A 20,676-nucleotide genomic window follows, 5' to 3' on the forward strand; every position below is an offset into this window, starting at 1 on the left:
CCTGCATCTAGCACCAAAGGCTTACGCTGATGGGCACTGGCACTTTCGGACTAAACGCATGAGTCCTTCTCCCACACCCTAAGCCACTGTAGAGATACTGCTGGATTATAGAACGCGGGTGAACTTGAACGGTGAATATGGGGTGATGATGGATTTTTGTGCCTCGGTGATTGGCCTGCTGTCATCCGATTTCAAGGGCTTCTGAGCAAAGGTCGAGCCTGGTGGTATCCGAGGTGGTGGGCCTAGAGGAACTGAAGCCCTACCTTCCACTCTGATTGGCTTCTTCCAAAAAGAACTATCCGGAATACCGCAGTAGTCTTCCTGCTTCACCAGTGCTCCGATCCCTGAAATATTACATCAGCACTTAGCAGTCACTGCAATATTGCAGTGTGCCCATTAAACCGTAAGCCTCAGCTCACGTGTACAGAAAATGACGCTGTGATACTACCATTAGAGCATAAATGGGTTTCTTCAGGAAAAGTTCGGGTGAGATATTAGGGATAGATCAATTTATAAAAGAAAGCAAAAAAATATGCTTACAAGAGATGGGTTAAAGTTTGCTTTATTTGAGGAGTTTTCTCCAGGTGACAGCCTCACATATAACGTACATTAATATCTCAATTTGTCTCATTAAGTTTGCCTTGTCAGCCCAACATAAACATGTTTCTGATGTCCTTGCCGCGAAGAGGAGGAAAGTTGGGTTCAGATAGACACACACTGACAGATTATTTTCAATGAATGCTCTGTAGTCTAGAAACTGATCAACGATTCGACCCACAAGCAAAAGGAATTATATTGTATTTCCAGGAGACGTTCCAAGCACCATGAGTGTCAGGCTGGAAATAGCAGCAGAAAGCCCAGGGATGTGGGTGAAGTAAATACTGCAACCTTTGAGAACATATCAGAATCCCAACTTCCCATCTTCTCCTGCCCATCGGAGAAAAGATGCAGTCACTGGTCTCTAACAAGATCCACTTTTATCCGGCAGGGTTGATGCAGTGCCTTAGAGACAGTGTTTACTTGTGCTCTGGGAGGAGCCTTAAGTTGGCCCATAAAGCTTGTCTGCATATCGTACAGAACAGAATAGTGCTGCAAGGTACGTGTGCCATGGTATCTATGCTAGTGTGATTCCTTAGCAATCATAGGTGGGCAGCATGATTGCTTTGGTGGCATATGTGACGGTGCAGCAGCTGTAAAGGTGGCCATGAAGACCAGGTGTGTTGGTGTGAGCCTAGCATTGGGCCCTTTCTGCAGGACTGGCACCAGTAAAGCACCAGGAAACATAAAACTCTGTTGGCTGCCATTCTGGCAGGAGCAAAGCATTAGTGAAGATTAGACCAGGCTCCAAACCAGCACAAGAAGCATAAAAAAACTCATCCGTGCGCAGGAGGCATCAGCAAAACTTCACATCAGATTCGGTAAACTGTCACTAGATACTACGCTGATACCAGCTCAGATCAACTCTGGCTGTGTGGTGACAGCAGTATAACTTCAAAACAAGCCTAAACACACTAGCTGCCATCCTGACACAAGGAAAGCATCAGTCCATATCAGATCAACCATCGGTGGACTTGGAACGGACAGCACCAAAGCACCAGCACAATGTTTCTCTCATTAATAGCAACAGTAACACTATCAACCCATCAGGAAACATTAAACTGCAACACAAAGCATTAGACAAGCTTTTCGCTCCATTGCTGTAGCCTTGACATCAATAAAGCGCAGGAAATGTTATCACTTATTAGCTGCAAAGCATCAGGTCGTCCTTTATTAGCTACCACCCTCCCTCCAGCAAATCACTCATAACTTAGCTAAACTTAGCTAAATATGAGAATAGTTATTTCCTCTTCAACTGCTGGTCTGACACCAGTTAGGTATCATAGCATCTCGCTTTGGCTGCAGGACTAAAATAACCGCAAGTGTCAGCAAAGGTCAGACTGGGACAGAAAATAGGCCCGGGCACTAAAATAAAAGTGGCCACATTGGTGAATTAGATAGATTAAAAAGTGGTCAAAGTTTGCAAATTTGGGCAGTTTTACATACTGTATAAATGTTTTGCAAGGTATGGAAGACTGCATGGATTTGAGCTTCCTACGGGTTTTTTAATGCAGGCAAATCAATAGGAAAAACTGGCACAGCAGACCATAAAATAGGCACACAAACTGCCAAAAAAACAGCCCACACATTGACTTGGCACACCGGCCCATCGGACACAGCCGGATTGCCCTATAGGACAGCCCGTCACTGGCATCGGCTAAAATCAGGTTTTCTTGCTGCCATGCGTCACACCCGCAAAGCATCAAATCTGGTCTTGTTGGCTGTGGGCTTGATTGTACCCAAGTAGGAGAATAGCTCTGCTCTCCCAGGCAACAGGAATGATAACAGTTTATCAACAGTACAGATCTGTATTCCCCCTGGCCGCAGTACCAATACCATCAAACCACAGCATCTCTCTCTCTCTCGCTATGTCAGTAGCATTGCAATGAGTCTGGCAACAGAACAGGTTTGCTCATGCAGTATACCAATATAATATTAACTTTTAATACCGACCTACAAAAATAAATTCCTAAATATCGACTGCCACTATATCACAAACGTGTGTTACTATGAGTGTGTACTATTCTTAACTCCACATCTATGTACCTTGACAACATAACTATCTTTTGTAAGTCAACATTTTTTTACCAGTATTCTGACATACAACCACCCATGCGCTTTCCCTGCAGCCATGGTGCCAGCCATGCATGTTACAGCTCTGCTCTCTCTCTCTGGTAGTGCAGTGCAGAGCAGGTGTTAGCTAAGCAACAGTACATCCATCATCTCTGGCTGGCATGGACCCTTTCAGGGCTGCTCTCTCTGGTTGCATGTTTGATATTGGCTAGTACCCAGTACCTCCATGGCCTATGCAGGTACGGAGAGCAGAGCTGAGGGGTCCTTGCCAGCCTGAGGGTATCAGCTAAGCAACAGACTTGCTTTGCACTCTTCGGGTCCTGGTCTGAAAACACTGGCCTCAGAGAGGGATGCCAGCTGTGGGTGTGTCAAGAGGTGGGTTTTCAGTGCCTCTAATTGTCCCAGGGAAGAACCGTGGCTAACATGATCCCAGCACCGACTGTAGCAAGTAGGCTCCAGTTTCAAGCACTTTCTTCCAGAGCAGGCGGGACCTTGGGGAGCAGTGCCTGGCTACACAGAAAACCTGGTCGACTCTTCCAGCTGCAGAAACAGTCTAACAGAATTACAAATACTATTAATGCGCCAAAATAACGGAATGTGATAAAAGTTGTATTAGAAAAACTGTTTTTTTTTTCTTCTTTTTTTCATTGCAATAAAATGTAGTGGCCTGACCAGATACCGCCTAGGGCAGCGGAAGGAGCACTGTAACTCGCCCCTAAAACAGGACAGGAAAAGGGAAGCAAGGGAACTCCGAGGGCAGCACTTGGTTTGGACTTTGTTTCCGACCACCCACCTCCCAACACCATTTCTGTCTCACGAACCCACCTCAACCACCCCCCGGGTAACAGATACAGTCCTCAGTAAAAATATTGTCATTGTTAATTTCATTTAGGCCTTCGCTGTTTTCTCTCCAGGTGCAGATCAGTGATGCTGTCCCCACTCCATCTTGTTTAGAAAGTATTTACAGGTTCACCCGGAAGCGCTCAGTGCTTTTCCCCTCCCCGCAGGCGTAGCCTCTCATTGGGGGTCGGTGGAGTTGGCAGCTTTGCCTTTGTTGACATAAAATGGACGTTGGTGTGACTGCAAAAGAGAGAGACATGATTTTTATGAAGGGATAGGTAACCTTTTCATTTAGATAGCAGTGACATTACAGGTGGCAAGCAGTGCATTTATTATATTGATTAAGCACTACATTCAGCCAACAGCAACTTGGCACTAGGAACCTCAGGGCCTTACTGTGACAAACCAGGATACAAAGGGAGGATAAACGAAACAGAAAAGTTGAAGAGCTCTGTAGATCTGCAGATGATGTGCAGGGTTGAACCCGTTTTTGGTATGGGATAAAACAGATTTACAGGGATGCAATGAAACCACATATTTCAACATTTATTGATAAAGCCGGCCTGACATGCACAGTACACAGTGACATACGCAATACGGCATTGATAGGGGCGATCTTGACATGTCATAAAACTCCACAGATATATATATATGTGTGATTTCTAAGAAAGGTAGAACTCTTGAATATTGTATAGTGTTCAAGAGCTGCCACATTGGAGATGTGAAGATAGTGAAGGGGCCTCAAGTGGAACAGTTTCTACTGCTCATTTCAAATATAACCAAAATGCTAGTAACTAACAAGTGACCTTGTCTGCCAGGACTCTAAATTGAAACTGGTCCTGGGTTGCTTGTGTTCCAGATCAAGGAGGAACTGGCTTGGCAGTTCAGTCTGGGCTGGTCCTATTGGTGCAGGGTCAAGACTGATTTGCTTATAGCTGCGTTCAAACTGAGGTGACATGGTGTGCAAAATAACAAGAACTGGGATGTGGCCTCGAGTAATTACCAGTGGCTGAGATTAATTTAAGAATTCCATCCATCACTTTTTGTTTACCTGCCAGTTAAAGGGCAAAACAATGTTAATAGGTATTTTTGTTAGAATCTAGCATATATTGTATCAAACCATCCAGGTAACAGACAGTAACAGGCTAATAGATATATAAATACAATGTTCCATTTACAACCATTTAATGATCATTCAGTAATCAACAGCGAGCCTAAAACACTGCAGGCATTATTAAATTATAGTAATGAATACGACACAAAAAACAATCTTTATATATGAATCATATAAGAAACACACAGCAAAATATTTCAGAAACAATTCAAAGATAGAACTGCACCAGAAGACAATGCAGTGCAAGCGACAATTGTGAACAAATAATACAGTGCAAACGATTTTCCCTTGGCTTCTGTCCACCTCCAGGAAAAGTCTTGATCAAGCTCTTATAATTAGCCGGATTGATTACAGGAATGCCCTTCTGGCTACCACAAATGAGACTCTTCGGTCCAAGTTGCAAGTGGTGCAGAACACTGCAGCTCGGCTTTTCTGCAATCTTCCTGCACGAACAACATCTATGCCTACTCTGAAAAAACTGTACTGGCTGCCCAAGCGCTCTACTATCAAATTATGTTGTCTGACATCTAAGGCCCTCCATATGCCCTCACCTGCCCTACTACATTCAAAACTTAGCCTCTATCAGCCGTCTAGACAGCTTAGGTCCTCCAATAAGGCTCTTCTCCTCACGCGGTGTATTCGCACAGCTACATATGGTGGAAGGTAATTTTCCTTTGTAGCCCCATTCCAATTGAACCAAATACCTTTCCATATCTGTGCATGCTCCAAGTTTTGGGTCTACAAGAAGCTACTGAAAACCTCGCTTCTCTGAATGCAAGTTCCCTGCAATCTCTGCAAGCGTCGCAAAACTCCTTTGGGAGTGACTTGTGTGTTACACCAAGCTTAATAATAATAATATTCATAATAATAATGACATCTGACAATTAATGAGTAGCTAAGACTAAGAAATGTTGACACTTCGACCCCCAAGTACTGAAGTGAATGGGTCTTCATCAGGACAAACAGCAGGTGGCAACCAGACAAATCAATCTGGCCTTGATCATTTCAGTGACCGGTTTCTTGGATGCATGCCTCAATGCACTAGATTAATTAGTGAGGCTGCTACCTGCTGCTTGTCCTGAAAAATCCCCTGTTCACTACATTTGCAATGCTCTGAAGGGGATTTACCAGTATATGGAGCACTTGTATATGGGTGTGGGGGGTGGGCAGCAGTTGAGTTACCAAGACCTTTGTTTTATGCTTTTAAAATATTACGTTAGTATGGGAATACCAACTTGGTAGCTGTTGGTGCATATTAACAAGCAGGCAGCCATTGGTGCACATTTCTTTCTAGGTAGACTCAGATGCTGGGAAATAAATAACCTTGAATCAGATAAACGGAGATTATGAAATAGTGCTAGAGGTTTTCTCTTGCCCCGTTACCCTCCCAACAAAGGTACATGGCAACTGAGTGGATCTCTGGTTTATTAAAAAAACTGCATACAAGAATGGAAATCTTTTCTCCAACCTAAGAAGATGCCAGCTTTGTGGTTTCCAAAATGCACACAACAGTGTAATTTTCCTCTAGTGAGACTCCAAATATATCAACTGCGTTGGACTTTCCTAAACTAATTCAACATTTCTTGTAGATGTTCACAGTGAACTTAAAAGCCTCTTAAATCTATTTGTCTGAAGACCTACCCATTTTCATGCAACCCTGTATGGGACACCTGCATCTGCCAACGCCTGGGCACTTAAAACTAAAACACACCTCAGCATTAGGTTTAATGATCATTTATGGTGCTTTCTGGTGCTTTATTGCACTCTTTAGTGAATCTTGTACCGGACACTGAAAGTTTTCATTTAGGGTTCCACAACCACTTAGCTAATAGCAGTAGTGAAGAGTTCCACAGTTCAGTACTCAAACAATCAATCAATCAGGTATTTGTAAAGAGCACCTTGTCACTCCCGAGGGTACCCAGGTGCCTGAAGTAGGTCTCATTTCAGAGACAGATCTTGAGCCCCTTACTGAATTCGGTGAGGGAGGGAGGAAGAGATGCAGAGAGGGAGGGTGTTCCAGGCTTTGGCATTGAGATGGGAGAAGGAGCTTCCTCTGGCGCAGCAGCAATGTGTCCGAGGGCTAAGTGTGCGGAGCATAGGTTCCTGCGGGGGTGGAGGAAGTGCAGGCACTGGTTCAAGTAGATGGGTCCTTGGTTGTGGAGGGTTTTCTAGGCATCGGTCAGGAGCTTGAAATGGCATATTTTCTGGACATGGGAGCCAATGGAGGTCTTTTAGGTGCTGGGTGATGTGGGTTATCTTGGCAGGTTGAGGATCAGCCTGGCAGCTGCGTTCTGGATCAATTGAAGCCTTTGCATGGGTTTGGTGGTCGTACCTGCATAGAGTGCGTTGCTGTAGTCTGGTCAGCTGTTTATGATGGCATGCATTACTGTCTTTCTTGTGTTGATGGGGAGCATCTTGAAAGTTTTGCAGAGCATGCAGAGCCTGTGGAAGCAGGCTGAGGAGACAGTGTTGATCTGACGTTTCATGGAGAGTTTGCTATCTAGGATGATGCCGAGGTTGCAGGCATTGTCTTTCGGTGTGGTGGTGGATCTGAGTTCAGACGCCCACCAGGAGTCGTTCCAGAGGGTGGTGTGTTTGCCGAAGATGAGAACTTTTGTCTTGACCGTATTAAGTTTTAGGCAGTTTTCCTTCATCAGTGCTGACACGATCTTCATGAAGTTGTGGAAGTTCGTTTTTGTTGAGGTGGGGTCTTCAGAGAGTGATATGATGAGCTGTGTGTCGTCAGTGTAGGAGATGATGTTCATGTTGTGCTATCTGGCAATATCTGCCAGTGGTGTCACGTAGATGCTTATGAGTGTTAGGAGGAGCCCTGAGGAAAGCCGCAGAGGTTGTGGTTGGCTCGCGGTGTGAAGGGGAGGGGTGGACTTTCTTGGTGCACCCTGTGAGGAAGGATGTCATCGACCTGACCGCATCATCAGTTATTCCAGTCTGGCGCAGGCAGTTTGATAAGTGTGTGGTGGGAGACTGTGTCGTACTCGAGTCAGTCACATTTGTGTTTCAGGTGAGTCCTTAACTCCTAGCAGGGCTCCAGATATTACATAGCATCCTGTCTTACACATTAAAGGTGAGTACCCCCAAACTACACAAAATATATGCATTAACACAGACACAGAAGAGTTTGTGCCCTTCCCGTACCTGCTATAATTTTATGCTCAGCTAAGCAGGATCCACAGAAAGTTGCAAGCCGTAGGAAACATCAACCCACCATGCGCAGTTTGACAAGTGTTTTCTAAATTCATAAATCTACAGGTAAGGCAGAGGAGTTCCTAGACGTTATGCGACCGGGCCGTGCATGATCAGTGTTCCCACAGTTTAGATATGGCACGCTCCCAGTTGCAGCCTTTACCGTCCAATGGAGGGGTACAAATAAGAGGTTACATTTCTGTTTGTGTAATAAAACTGTTATGGAAACAGATGAACTCCTGTTATTTGTCTGCCCCTCATATTCAAAAGCTAGAAGTAGGTGGCTAGTACCTGTGTCACTCTGCTAATTTAGTAGAAGAAGGAGAAGCCTACAGAATTGGCAAAAATTATACCTCATCAATGGGGGTAGTGGGTGTGTCAAAGTGTTTGCAAACAGCATGGACAATGAGGTAAACGTTTTTAGATAGGATGACAGGTTGAGTCTTACAGGGTAACAGATATGATGGACTTTTGATGAACTGTGTTATGTATATGTTCTTGGATCTATTATTTATTATTAATTTTATACCTGTGCCAAAACGGCAAATTGTTTCTCTATTTTAACTGTGATTGCTTTACGCATTTTGATGATTACATTTTATTTCAAACTATCAATAAATTATACAAGTTGGCATTCTATTATTAATGGCTGACATCATTGAAAGTAGAGTTCCTACTTGTATCGTTTATTAATAGTTCGAAATAAAATAGAGTGATTCTTTCTGTTAAAATAGACAATTTCTTTTGCATAATTTATTAAGTTTAGACAATGGTTGACTCTCACAAAAATGCACTTAAAATTATTGTTACTTGTCTTTAAATACTTCTGAACGCACATTTATTTACTCTTACCCAGGTACCAAGTGGGATTTTTTGTTGGGCATAACAGAAAATCCTTTTGAATTATGGAGGAAACTCAAAAGGCTGAGAAGAACCCGCAGGTGGAATATTTGCCTCCAAATTTAATTATTTGATTTCTAATGTGCCACTCAGCAGCAGATTAAGAAAATTATATGATAAAAGAAGATCGGACTTTGGTTTGTTAGGGTAAGGTATCATCATCATAATTCAAATTAGGTATGGCGGACATTGCGGTTACATTAGAGATTATGCGCACTGTCACACTATGCTCTACAGTGCACTGTCAAGTGTGAATGCTGAGCACAGAGTAAGACAGGACTCCGTATCACAGCAAATGTGCAGATCCAAGTGTGGGTACGTGTTCACACCAGCAATGGAAATAGTACATTAGTGAAATGAAGACCTGCACTTTGAAGTCACCGGTCCACTTTCAAAATACAGGCAGCAACCTGGTCTGCACTTCATAAGGGTGCAAAGTTCCCCCTGCAGACGACTGCAGTGAGTGACTACACCTTGCGGCAGACAGAAGTTTGGCAGTGGAGCAGGGGGTAGAACGTGGGTCCTGTGGACCTCATAGACCCCTCCCAACTACACTTTGACACTGTGGGGGTTATTACAACTTTGGAGGAGGTGTTAATCCGTCCCAAAAGTGACGGTAAAGTGACGGATATACCACCAGCCGTATTACGAGTCCATTATATCCTATGGAACTCGTAATACGGCTGGTGGTATATCCGTCACATTTGGGACGGATTAACACCTCCTCCAAAATTGTAATAACCCCCTGTGTCACCTCTATTTGGTACACCATCTGTACGCCTTCTGACCGAGTCTGTAATATGACGCGGGGGCAAGGGTGTCCTCATTTGCATGGGTCTATGCACCAGGGACAATATGGACAGGAAATTTCACAAGAAAATCTTTCCTTAGATTTTACAGTTCCTTCAAAATTCAAAGGATTTGCCATTCTCACCAAATTCAAACTCCGGTGCTTCAGAGTAAATTATTACAATCTTATTAGGTCATGTGCTTTATGATTAGTTGTTGATATTGTAAATTTTCGACTCAGCTTCTAATGGTTTTACAGATTCTTAAGTTCCAGCTTACCAGAAGGCTCTGCTTCGAAGACTTCCATGTCTGGGTTTGTGGTTTGGTGGTCTGGTGTCTTGTGATCATGGGGTACGCTAGAAGAGAAATACAAAACGTTGAAGAAACATCAAGTGGGAATATTAGCACTAGGAAAGTAGAGAAATTTGAAGTACTCCTACTGTAAAAAGTTTTGGTTTTTAATCTTCAAATAATTTGTAAACATGACAAAGACACATCAGGTAGAAAATTCTGGTAACAGTCGAACTGTAAAAAGCCACTTTAAATGAGTAATACAAATGATCTAGAAATAGTTTATTTTAATCTAGAAAGCCAAGCTGGGGCTACTTTAAATACATGAAAATATCCACTACAAGCAGATTTTTGATGTAGAAAATGTAGTAAAATCTACTTACAATTGATAAAAATCCTTTAAAGGTAAGATTTTGCTGCAGAATACTAAGCAGGGTATGCTGTTAACAAAAAAGATAATGCGAGAAAGCTACCTCACTAAATACTTAGCCAGGAAAGTCAGTCCTCTGGTAAAGTTGAGGAAAGAACGGAAGCACAAAAGCTGTGTCGTTGGCATTGTCTAATTAGTGTCTTCCACACAACATTTAAAAACATTGGCTCATGGCGGAGAAGCACTCATTCATTGCAGACCATGGTTTCATCTGGAATGAGCTAAGGCGATCTTGCCACAAATGCTGGAGCAATTGTTATATAGAATAAAATATTTAACAGTCGTATTTGCATCTGAGGTAGGCAAATCGAATACACTGCCCCAACATAACTATCACTTCATTGACTTACACTGGAAGCAGGGCTGTCACAGGGGGAGGACAGAGAGGTATTGTGGCTCAGTGTTTGTTCATGGCCCCGCCTTTTGCTGCAAAATTAACTCACACATCTGCACTGCATAGTTAGTAACGATCAGGTGGCTGAACAAGGTGAGGCCAGATGAGAGGAGATGGCGCCAGATGCTGGTGCTGCCTTCTTACCTCATAAAAATGATGATGACAGAACATGATGTGGGACCACAAAAGTTGTTTTGATTGATGCCCGCAAAAACCTCTGACAGGCCTGACTGGAGCGGCCTTTCCATTTAACATTTACTCCCAAAAACACTGCGCCATATTTCCAGAGTCAGGTACCCCTGTCACCTAATTAACCACACTGTTTGAACCGTTTATGTTCCTCCACCTGTGACGTTTACACAAAATTGCAAGGATCTCGAAAAGGTATGAGCCAGACCCATTATAGAGTTCTCTATTCAGTCCCAGGGGACAAACATGATTCAATTTTCTTTATGGTAAAACCCTTCCGGTTTGTAGGGGCAATGACTCGACTGGACAGAAGAACCGGGCAGTCCGGCTTACTCGACTCGAAGCTGTGTGCTAGATGTGTGTGTGGAGTAAAACAAAGGCCCAGAAAGGATGGAACGAGCTAGTCAGGCATGCTTACTGCTGTACAGGCTGCTCTCCGTCTGCTTGGACACTTCCGTGGTCACCTGGCCCATGTTCTGGTATGGGTACGAGAGTGAACTGGAGGCTGGAGGGGTGAAAAAAACAGGTGGTTACTTCTAGTTCGTGGACAAGACAGGCATTTCTGATGGTCAACAGGGGAAGGAAGGGAGCCTGGCAAGAGAAGCAAGACGGCCGAAGGGGAAGATTCAGGAGGAAGAGGGGTGAACTGAGCCCCCACAAAGGAATTCCACTCTTTTTTTATTTATTTTTTTACACGCTATAAGTACGAGCGAGATATTATTGATTATTATTATATTATGTTGGTGAGCCTCACACTGCATTTTTATTTCTGTCAGGAGTACCATTACATTACCTAAAAAATAATAACATTTCTCTTTGCGGTGCCTTGCACGGTAGACTTTCTGTAAGGAGCACTATATTTTAACATATTATTATTATCATCATCATCATCATTATTATTATTATTATTATGGTACAAAGAATGAGAGTGCAAGTACGCGGATTGAACATTTTTTATCGTTTATATATTTGTAAAATGAAGAGTACTGCATACTGGCATCTGACAAAAGATGCAAGTTGCTTGGCCAATCAGGAAGCAGCTTGACGATTGTGCGTCAAAAAATGAAGCAAATGCGGCGCTAAAAAAGTATAAATATGGGCCTTAGTTTATGTACCTTTTAAAGAGGATCGACTGAAAACCATGAGGCACATTTTAGTGTGTTCCAAAGCAGGGTTAGTTAGCAGATGTTATAAGATAGCAATATGATTAACAGATATGACACTGGGTTTAAGAATAGCGTTTTATGTATTTTCTTAGCAAAGATTCTACGTATCTATGCCGACGAGTGCTGGCATTATATGGCGCTAGGCTGCTGTAAAATTGTAGTCCTTCTTCTATTTTTGAGAAACTTTTTTGGTTTTTAAAATCTGGTCACCCTATCTGGGCAGGAAAACCAGACTCTTTTTTTTATCAGCCATTTGCCCCAGAAGACAGCCTTCCTCTAGGAGTGGCTCGAATGATTCAGAGCAAATGTGGCGCAGGGCATTGCCGATTCAAAAGAAACATGGCTGATCAGAATCAGGATAGGACTCATGCAAAATAATACATAGGTTTGTGCAGAATTTGTATTCTGCTCATGCGATCCTACGAAGGATCGATTTTATACTCAGTGAAAAACGTCCTCTATTTTAGCTCATCTAAAACTCATGCAAATTATTTTACCCGCACAACAGTCTGTGCCTGACAATACAAATCATATATAGGTTAGTTGGTAAATGCATCGTAAAATGGACACGATATGAATTGTTTTATGTCCATTCATTGCGAATGTTTAACATGAAACAATATTTTTAGCACACGTCATTTGTAGACTTTTACCTGGAAGCATACGTACATTTCGAGTTACAGAAAAGGTATACATTCTGCAAATTTTACAAAACATTTGGAAGCAAAGTCGTCTCCTAGTGAAGCTAGCTCAGTGTAAAGATCTTCGTGATTCGAGATCACTTGCACTTGGATCGGGTTTGATTTAAGTGAGTTCATAAAAGACTAACACTGCTTAGATGTGTGGGGGGGAGGAGCATGTCACCCCTCTAAGCTCCCCAGCTTAATTAGCCCAAAGAAGCTGGGCATGCTTCGTCCATACAATTTAAGCTGGAAGGTTACATCATGGCCCAGACAGTTTAGGGAAGCCAGCAAAATGACACTTAGCTCTTAAAGTGTCCCTTTATTAGGCAACCCGAGGCCCTTTTATAGGCCGTTTGTTGTAAATGTCTGCCATCTTGTGGATATCTGTGGTAGTGACTGGAGCTATCTAATGGCACCGGTGCTCAAACTATATAATCAATGTCAAGGCCTGCTTGGGACGTGCGCATCAAATTCAGCTCCACTTGGCGACTTGTCGGGCCGTATTTATACTCCGTTTGCGCCGAATTTGCGTCGTTTTTTTCGACGCAAATTCGACGCTAAACTAACGCCAACTAACGCCATATTTATACTATGGCGTTAGAGGCGAATAGCGCCAAAGTTCCCGGAATGTGCGTCATTTTTTAGCGTGAACCCCTTCCTTGCGTTAATGATATGCAAGGGAGGCGTTCCCGTCTAAAAAATGACTCCCAGGCCTTTACGTGGTATTTATACTCCCGGGCAAAAGAGACGCCCGGGAGTGGGCGTGGCTAAAAACGGCGCATTTGCGCCGCTTTTTAACGCCTGGGTCAGGCATGGCGTTAAGGGACAAGTGGGCTCAAAATGAGCCCAGAGTGCCCTCCCCTGCCCCCAGGGACCCCCCCTGCCACCCTTGCCCACCCCAGGAGGACACCCAAGGCTGGAGGGACCCACCCCAGGGACATTCAGGTAAGTATTTTTTTTTTTTTTTTTAATAATTTTTTTTGGCATAGGGGGGCCTGATTTGTGCCCCCCTACATGCCACTATGCCCAATGACCATGCCCAGGGGACAGGAGTCCCCTGGGCATGGCCATTGGGCAAGGGGGCATGACTCCTATCTTTACAATGATAGGAGTCATGTTGATGGGGGATGGGCGTCGAAAATAAATGGCGCAAGTCGGGTTACGACGATTTTTTCGACGTAACCTGACTTGCCCCATTTTAAGACGCCCATGCGCCATTTTCCCCCTACGCCGGCGCTGCCTGGTGTACGTGGTTTTTCTCGCGCACACCAGGCAGCGCCGGTCTGCTTGCGCCGGCTAACGCCATTCAATAAATACGGCGCCCGCATGGCGCTTCAGAATGGCGTTAGCCGGCGCAAAACTTTTTGACGCTAAACTGCGTTAGCGCAGTTTAGCGTCAAAAAGTATAAATATGGGCCTCAATAAATACGGCGCCCGCATGGCGCTTCAGAATGGCGTTAGCCGGCGCAAAACTTTTTGACGCTAAACTGCGTTAGCGCAGTTTAGCGTCAAAAAGTATAAATATGGGCCGTCATTTCTCTCTTCAATTACATTTTATGGCGCACATTTGGGAGTGAGTGGAGACAATAGCACATGAAGTAGAGATACAAGGAAAAAGAAGACCAAAACACACAAGCGAAAATAAGACAGGAATAGAATCATATGTGACACACGCGGCATAGCAAGCGAGATGCGTAGATGGTCTGCTGGGTGGCCGGCTTCGACGCGCAGAAAGGACCGGATATGACTTTTGAAGGAAGCTGTGCCTTGTTTGGTGCAGTGACACGCCGTGGACGGGCCATGGGTGGGTCAACACCGTTCTGAGAAGCGGCGGAACTTGTGTTACCTGAATTATCCTCTAGTGACTGGATGGGGGAGGACTCCCACTGCCTGAGATTGTTGTAAGGCCCTAAAAAGGGAGTGCAAAAGCAGAGATGAGGCACAACTTGTTCATCAATCATGGTCATTCACCCAAGGTATCTCTATAAAAGTAAATCAGTAAAAAAATGTGCTCCACAAAAAGCATCATTTCTGCACTGCATTTTTTGCAGCTGCAGTTATTCTTAATATGTAACCTTAACTCTGCTGGCAGTTCCAGTATAACATGTAAAAACAACCATATGGTGGCCCATTACCCCAACATAAGTAAACTGTCCTCCATTTTTAATCTTAAGACTTCAGTGCATATGTTAGCAAAAAGGCAGGTCGAGATACAAACACAAGGGCACAGGAAGGAGAAAGGTACACAGGGAGCGGGTCCAGTGCCACTGGGATCAGCGGAAGGCACAGCATTTACAGAACCAGAAACCGAGGGACAGCCCACAGGCAGACCTCGAGAGTGACACACTGAAGGGCGGGAGTGGTGAGGCAAGACAAAATCCGATGAAAGACAAGGACCTGACACTCATTCGTTTTGGTATCCTGCTTCGAAGCTATAGACTGAGACAAAAAAAACTATATTTGTAGAGTTATACCCAGGGAAAAGTCGAGACACATTTTGTGGGCCAGCACAACATACAGTTTGTCAATAAAAGCTGTATGACAACCTCAGCATACTAAAAGCAATGACAGGTTTCGAAACAGAGAAAAAAAAGAGGACTCACCTGGGTCGACTGTGCCTTCAAATGAAGAAAATAACATTTTTATGGCGCCTTGTAGTGGTGGACCAAAGGCCAGACGTACAAAGCTTTTTATTCGATATGCAAAAGGGTAGATTCGCCGAATCGGCTAATTTGAACACAGAAAAAAAGCATTTTGGTTGTACAAATGCTAATTTGCGATTCAGTAATTTATTTACTGAATCACAAAATAGGTTTACAAGTCACAATTAGGAAGGGGTGTGCCAAGGGCGACCCTTCATCATTGCAAGTCACAGTCGTATGTATGATTGCTTTGTGACCATGAATGCAGTCCCAAAACAATCACAGTTAACACCAATTTCAAATTGGTGTTAACCCATTTGGAAACGGGCAGGGATCCCCAAGGGACCTTTTCACCTTTGTGAAAGGGGGAGCAAACATTTTTCAGTGCAGGCAGTGGTCCCAAGGATCACTGCCTACACTGAAAAAATTAAACTGAAACGTTTAATTTTTATTTTTGAAATGCATCCCGCTTTCCTTCAAGGAAAAAGGGCTGCATTACAAAAAAAAAACTGCTTTGTTTAAAAAGCAATTACAGACATGGTGGTCTGCGGACCCCGGCAGGTGTAGCCACTCACAGAGGGTCGTAAATTGCTAACTGCCTCATGAATACTGATGAGGCAAGTCCCTTTGCAACCCACTGTGAATTACTAACAGTGTTGTAGACATTGTTGTACATTTGGTATTGCGACTTGCAATTTGTGAATCACAAAAATGTGCAAATTGCACGTTGCACTACCAAAAGGTCATACATCTGGCTCCAAATTACTACCTTCGGCCTGAAACTGCTTTTTATGGTATGGCTTGACAGCAGAGCTGTCGCCAGACAATTATGTGAGAGCCACCAGGACAGGGGATTTGGCTGCACCCACAAGTTGGAAGCCAGAAATATGTTTTGATTAGGCAGAAATTGTGTGTGTCCACAAAAATTTGGTTACCCTCCACACACCTGTGATAATTTTATTTATCCAGCTGCCTGAGCCGTAACTTTCAGGTTCATGCACATACACACACCACTGGAATGCTATTAAAGTGTCTTAGATAACTAGATAATTTGTGGTGTTTTTCTTTGACAGCAGCACAGATGGGAGGAGGCAGTCATAATGCATATTTGTTTTTTCGGTCTGTCTTGACAATGCATTTATAAGCCAGAAATAGTGGTGTTGCCAATACTTTTTTTCTTATGTGGTGTGCTCCATAAGGTAAAAATTTGCCTGCCACATCAAATATCTTTGCAAAAAATTCTTGGTGTCTCCACAGACTTTATTTTCCTACATAAAAGACTGACCTTTACACCATCCTCGTATCTACCCAAACAAATCTCCTTTTCTAATCCACTATGCGAAACCCATTTTCTGCCCTTCAATGTAATTTAGTTTCCTCTGTGTCATACAATGGCCATTTTGGCTTTGTAACCTTTAGTAGTATGCATTCTTGTTGCTATGTCACTATGTCGGTCACTTTGCTGCTTCGAGGTATGGTTTGAGCTACAGAAATACCCAAACCATAACCTAACCACCAAAAGGACGCCAACATTATACTTGGTGCTTCAGCAGTAATGTCTCACTATTTTAAATATGTGTATTTTTATTTGCCTCTGTACTCATACGAGGAGACTGTTCAATGCTTTATCATTTTGTTAAAAATAAAAAATAAACACATGCTATCACATGTGGCAAAAGAAACTGAAGAACCCCAGTAAAATAATAATGTTATTATCAGGCCATTCCTCTTCTTTTTGCATTATAGCGCCGTCTTGAGGCATTTTCTGTTAGTGTCACAAGGCAGCTGTGTACAGGCACCAGACCTGCCAAGTCCCATGGTGCACCCGTGTGACACACAGTATTGGCTTCCCTCAGACGGTCTTCCGGTGAGGAGCCAATATCACATTGTGGCAGGGCAAATGAGGCGAAAACCACCGTAAACAGGGGTTTCAGCTCGTTTTCAGAGTCCTTCAACTGCAGATGTGCATTAATAAGTGAGAAAACACCCCAAGACATCGGCAGCAGCCTCAGCAAGCTTTTGTTTTGTTTTTTAGAGAAGGAGGTTTTGGGCCGGGGTGGGGGCAAAAGAGCTTCTTAGATGCTTCTCCATGCCCCCTCCATTGCCGCGCCCCCTCCCCACACTGAGATTTTTGGTGAAGTTGGCAGGTCTGAGTCCTGTATAAATAAACGTGGACACGTTTGTAATGGGAGACAGAGACTCAATATATTTCTTAGATTAATTTCCTATCAAACTATTCTCCAAAAGTCCAGGGATGCCAGTGGCCCTTGGGTAGGAAAGGAAGACGGCAAAAGAAGTGTCGGCAATGTTACTGCAGGTATGAAAATGCTCTCACCCTGCTGCTGTTGCCACTGTGCACGCAAAGGTTACTTTACACCGGTCTGCTCGGAATCCATTTGTACTCCGTGTAAGAATCCTTTAAAACACCCGAGGTGCACATTACAGGCAGCACCGACGAATTAATTTCAAAAGACATCTGCTTAAAGCACTTTCTGAAATTAGGAGAGAATCTGCCTGGCAGTCTGTGCCAGAACTCTGCTTGTGACACGAAACTTTATCCTCCGCCTCCCAGAACGAAAGCTTATGTTTTTCGAGTTTACTCGTGGCATTGTTCCCACAAGACTGATTTGCAAACTGCTATTTTCATTTTTAATCTGCATATGTAAATCGTGGGAAAACGAGCCTGCTCAAAGGACGATATGAAGTTACTTTAACTCGGTGAGTTAGTCACCGCAACTTCGACTCTCCCTGGAGAAAGTTATCGACTCTTGGCAGTGCGCAGACGCGGCCGGGGTCTCCATGGCTTGTCCCCAGCTTCGGAAACCCGCGGTGGGTATGCTCCACGTCTGTGTGGAGGTGGACACGCCAAGGGAGTCTCAGGGCAGCTGAGCTACTGCCGAGCTAGGGCTTTGGCTTGAACCTGAGAGTCAAGGACTGGCTGAGACAGTGAGGGAACTTTCATATCAGCTAAACGTATTTTCAATGTCTTGTTATGCATTTAATTAAAAATACAAGCTCCGGGTAAGTGGAAACATGCGCGTTTCATATTTAATTCCAGCTCATACAGCGATGCTGCAGCTCTCCTTCGCCATGCAGTGCGTTGTTTGTTCTTTTTTTCACAAAGGTGCAAAATAAAAGACTATAAAGTGCAGGCTCCTTGGTGTGGCTTGTCCTTTAATTGTGCCTTGAAGTTGAGGCAAAGTCACTCTTGCGACGAGCTAGGCCCAAACCTGTTTTGCTCACTGATCTATACATGTGTGGGAATATTTCACATTGAAGTTTCCATAAGTGGGGTATTTGTGACCTGGTGTGTCATACCTGTCTTCTAATGTGTCATATCCATGACCCCGATCTGTAACACCTGCAGCACTGTATGCTAACAAGGTACTGGGACCACACATAGGAATTCTGGATTGTTGTTGTAGCATGTTTATTCACAACTCCAAGGGGCTAATACTAGATTTGTGGTCTGATTTACCCCACCAGCTGCCGGAGGTACCACCCCTCCTCTTACTGGGCACCCTGTGACCTGAGAGCTCACTTGGCATCACGCACGCCACGTGGCCTGATGTCCCATTGTCTTATGATTGATTGTACTTCCGAGCTGACCTCATCTATCAGCTTAAATACCACATGCATAGACCGTACTGGTAAACTAGGCGTCACCCGTGGGAAACAGACGCATACTCCATTAGACACATGGCTTGCCTAAGGTGCCATCTGTACACTAAATTACTCGATGTGAACCGTCCATGCCAAGTATCACATATGTGATGCTTTCTCACATTGCTACATATATGTCATTTTATTTTTAGGAGATTTTCGTTAATTCACGTATGCCCTGAAAAATATACCAAGGACAACGTTCATTGTGGATTACTTTGTGCATTATGAAGGAGAAGTAAAAAGAGACTTTAAGAAAACGAAAAAGGTATATCCTAGGTAATGGTCTATTGGCGAATCGAAGAAATATCAGACTATTCAGATCTACAGAACTCACAGCAATTTCCAAATCTTAATTGTGTGTGAGCAAAGAGGCGAGGCTCCTACTGCTCAAGTGAAATCCATGTAATGTACGTGGTAGCAAACTAAACAGGTGAATTTAGAGGTCTAGAATAAGTGTGACCTGTGTATCCAAATATTCTTCGTTCTGAACTGGAGCCTAGTCATGACTGAGATGCAATAAAGGTTAACTATTAAGACACTAAAGCTGGCGAAAGCTAAATCTGTGCTTCCTCTTCAAAGCTCAGTAGTCATGTCGCTTACCCCTTAGGAGTTGCCATGCAGTGCCCAGTCCTTGCAGGAAGCACCATTGGCAGCAGACAGCCTAATACTCTTCTGCACCCAAGTAATGCCCCTTACAAGCCTTACTATTTTTTTAGCTGAAAAGAAGTTTCAGCCTCTTTATCGCATAGAAGATAAATATAAGAATTCTGGTTTAGGCCATTTGCCAATTCCAAATAGTTTGTGGTAGGCTGCTTTCTGACGGCGAGCTCCTTTATGCAACAAGCTTGAGTGGTAGAAGAAAATCCATAAATTAATGCGTGTATGGCTGCTGCAGGAGTTAGGGTGTAGCTGCCATTACATAACTGCAAATATTGATGAAAGCTGGACTCAGAGACGTTGTTTTATACTAAAGCATTTCAGTAAAGAAGCACCAGCTAACCAGCAAACTACATGTTTCTTTAAGTGACATTTCTTAACAAACAACAGATAAGCATCACATTGCATCAGACCTTTATAAATAAATGTTTTTTTAATTTATTTTTTATCTCGAATGAAGTTATACATTTTAATCTGTCTAAACATGCCAATCTAGTCACGATTTACATTTCTTGTTTAGTATGCACACTTAAGCAGCACACTGATTTTCATGATTTAAATGTTAGGACACGTAAAGGCTGATTTAATTGTTCTCATATATTTATCTGTTAGTAAATAATTAGATTCACCTCTTAAACTTGACTCTGGTCCAGGACTATGCTATCAAATATCTCCTCACACAAATCAAAAACTGAAACCAATGTGAAATCATTCTACACAGTCTTTTTTCCAAATGTGGTTTACCAGCTACATACCTGAATCAATTTTAAATAAAATAGTGTGCCACATGGATACCTTCCATGCAGTCCTCTTCTTCTGTTTTTTCTGTCTGATTTTAATGTCTTACTGCAGAATTCTCCTTTCACATTTTCCAAACTCCAATTTTTCGGTGTGGCCTAGAAACAGCTTTTTAACTGTCTCACCAGCCTCATCTTTTCCATAAGATTCATACACATTCATCCATCCATGGAGGAGCTCTGGGTGGCACTCTTCATCTATTGGTTTGTTCACCTGTCTTTCACATTTTGCTTCCGCCCACCC

General features: G+C 43.3%; 1 protein-coding gene across 3 annotated transcripts in view; it reads right to left on the reverse strand.

Annotated features, from left to right (window-relative positions):
* Positions 1–546: 546 nt before the first annotated feature.
* TRIM29 (tripartite motif containing 29) overlaps positions 547–20,676 on the reverse strand; it is a 59,330-nt gene continuing 39,200 nt past the window's right edge. For all 3 annotated transcript variants that reach the window (XM_069224868.1, XM_069224867.1, XM_069224866.1), the window contains 4 exons: positions 14,517–14,579; positions 11,240–11,326; positions 9,797–9,873; positions 547–3,750 (listed from right to left, as the gene is read on the reverse strand). In XM_069224868.1, coding sequence (XP_069080969.1) covers positions 3,688–3,750; positions 9,797–9,873; positions 11,240–11,326; positions 14,517–14,579 — 290 coding nt within the window. In that variant the 3' untranslated portion in view covers positions 547–3,687. The remainder of the gene's footprint in view (positions 3,751–9,796; positions 9,874–11,239; positions 11,327–14,516; positions 14,580–20,676) is intronic.

This window comes from Pleurodeles waltl, chromosome 3_1 (assembly GCF_031143425.1).
Source record: "Pleurodeles waltl isolate 20211129_DDA chromosome 3_1, aPleWal1.hap1.20221129, whole genome shotgun sequence".
In the NCBI taxonomy this organism is placed as follows: domain Eukaryota; kingdom Metazoa; phylum Chordata; class Amphibia; order Caudata; family Salamandridae; genus Pleurodeles; species Pleurodeles waltl.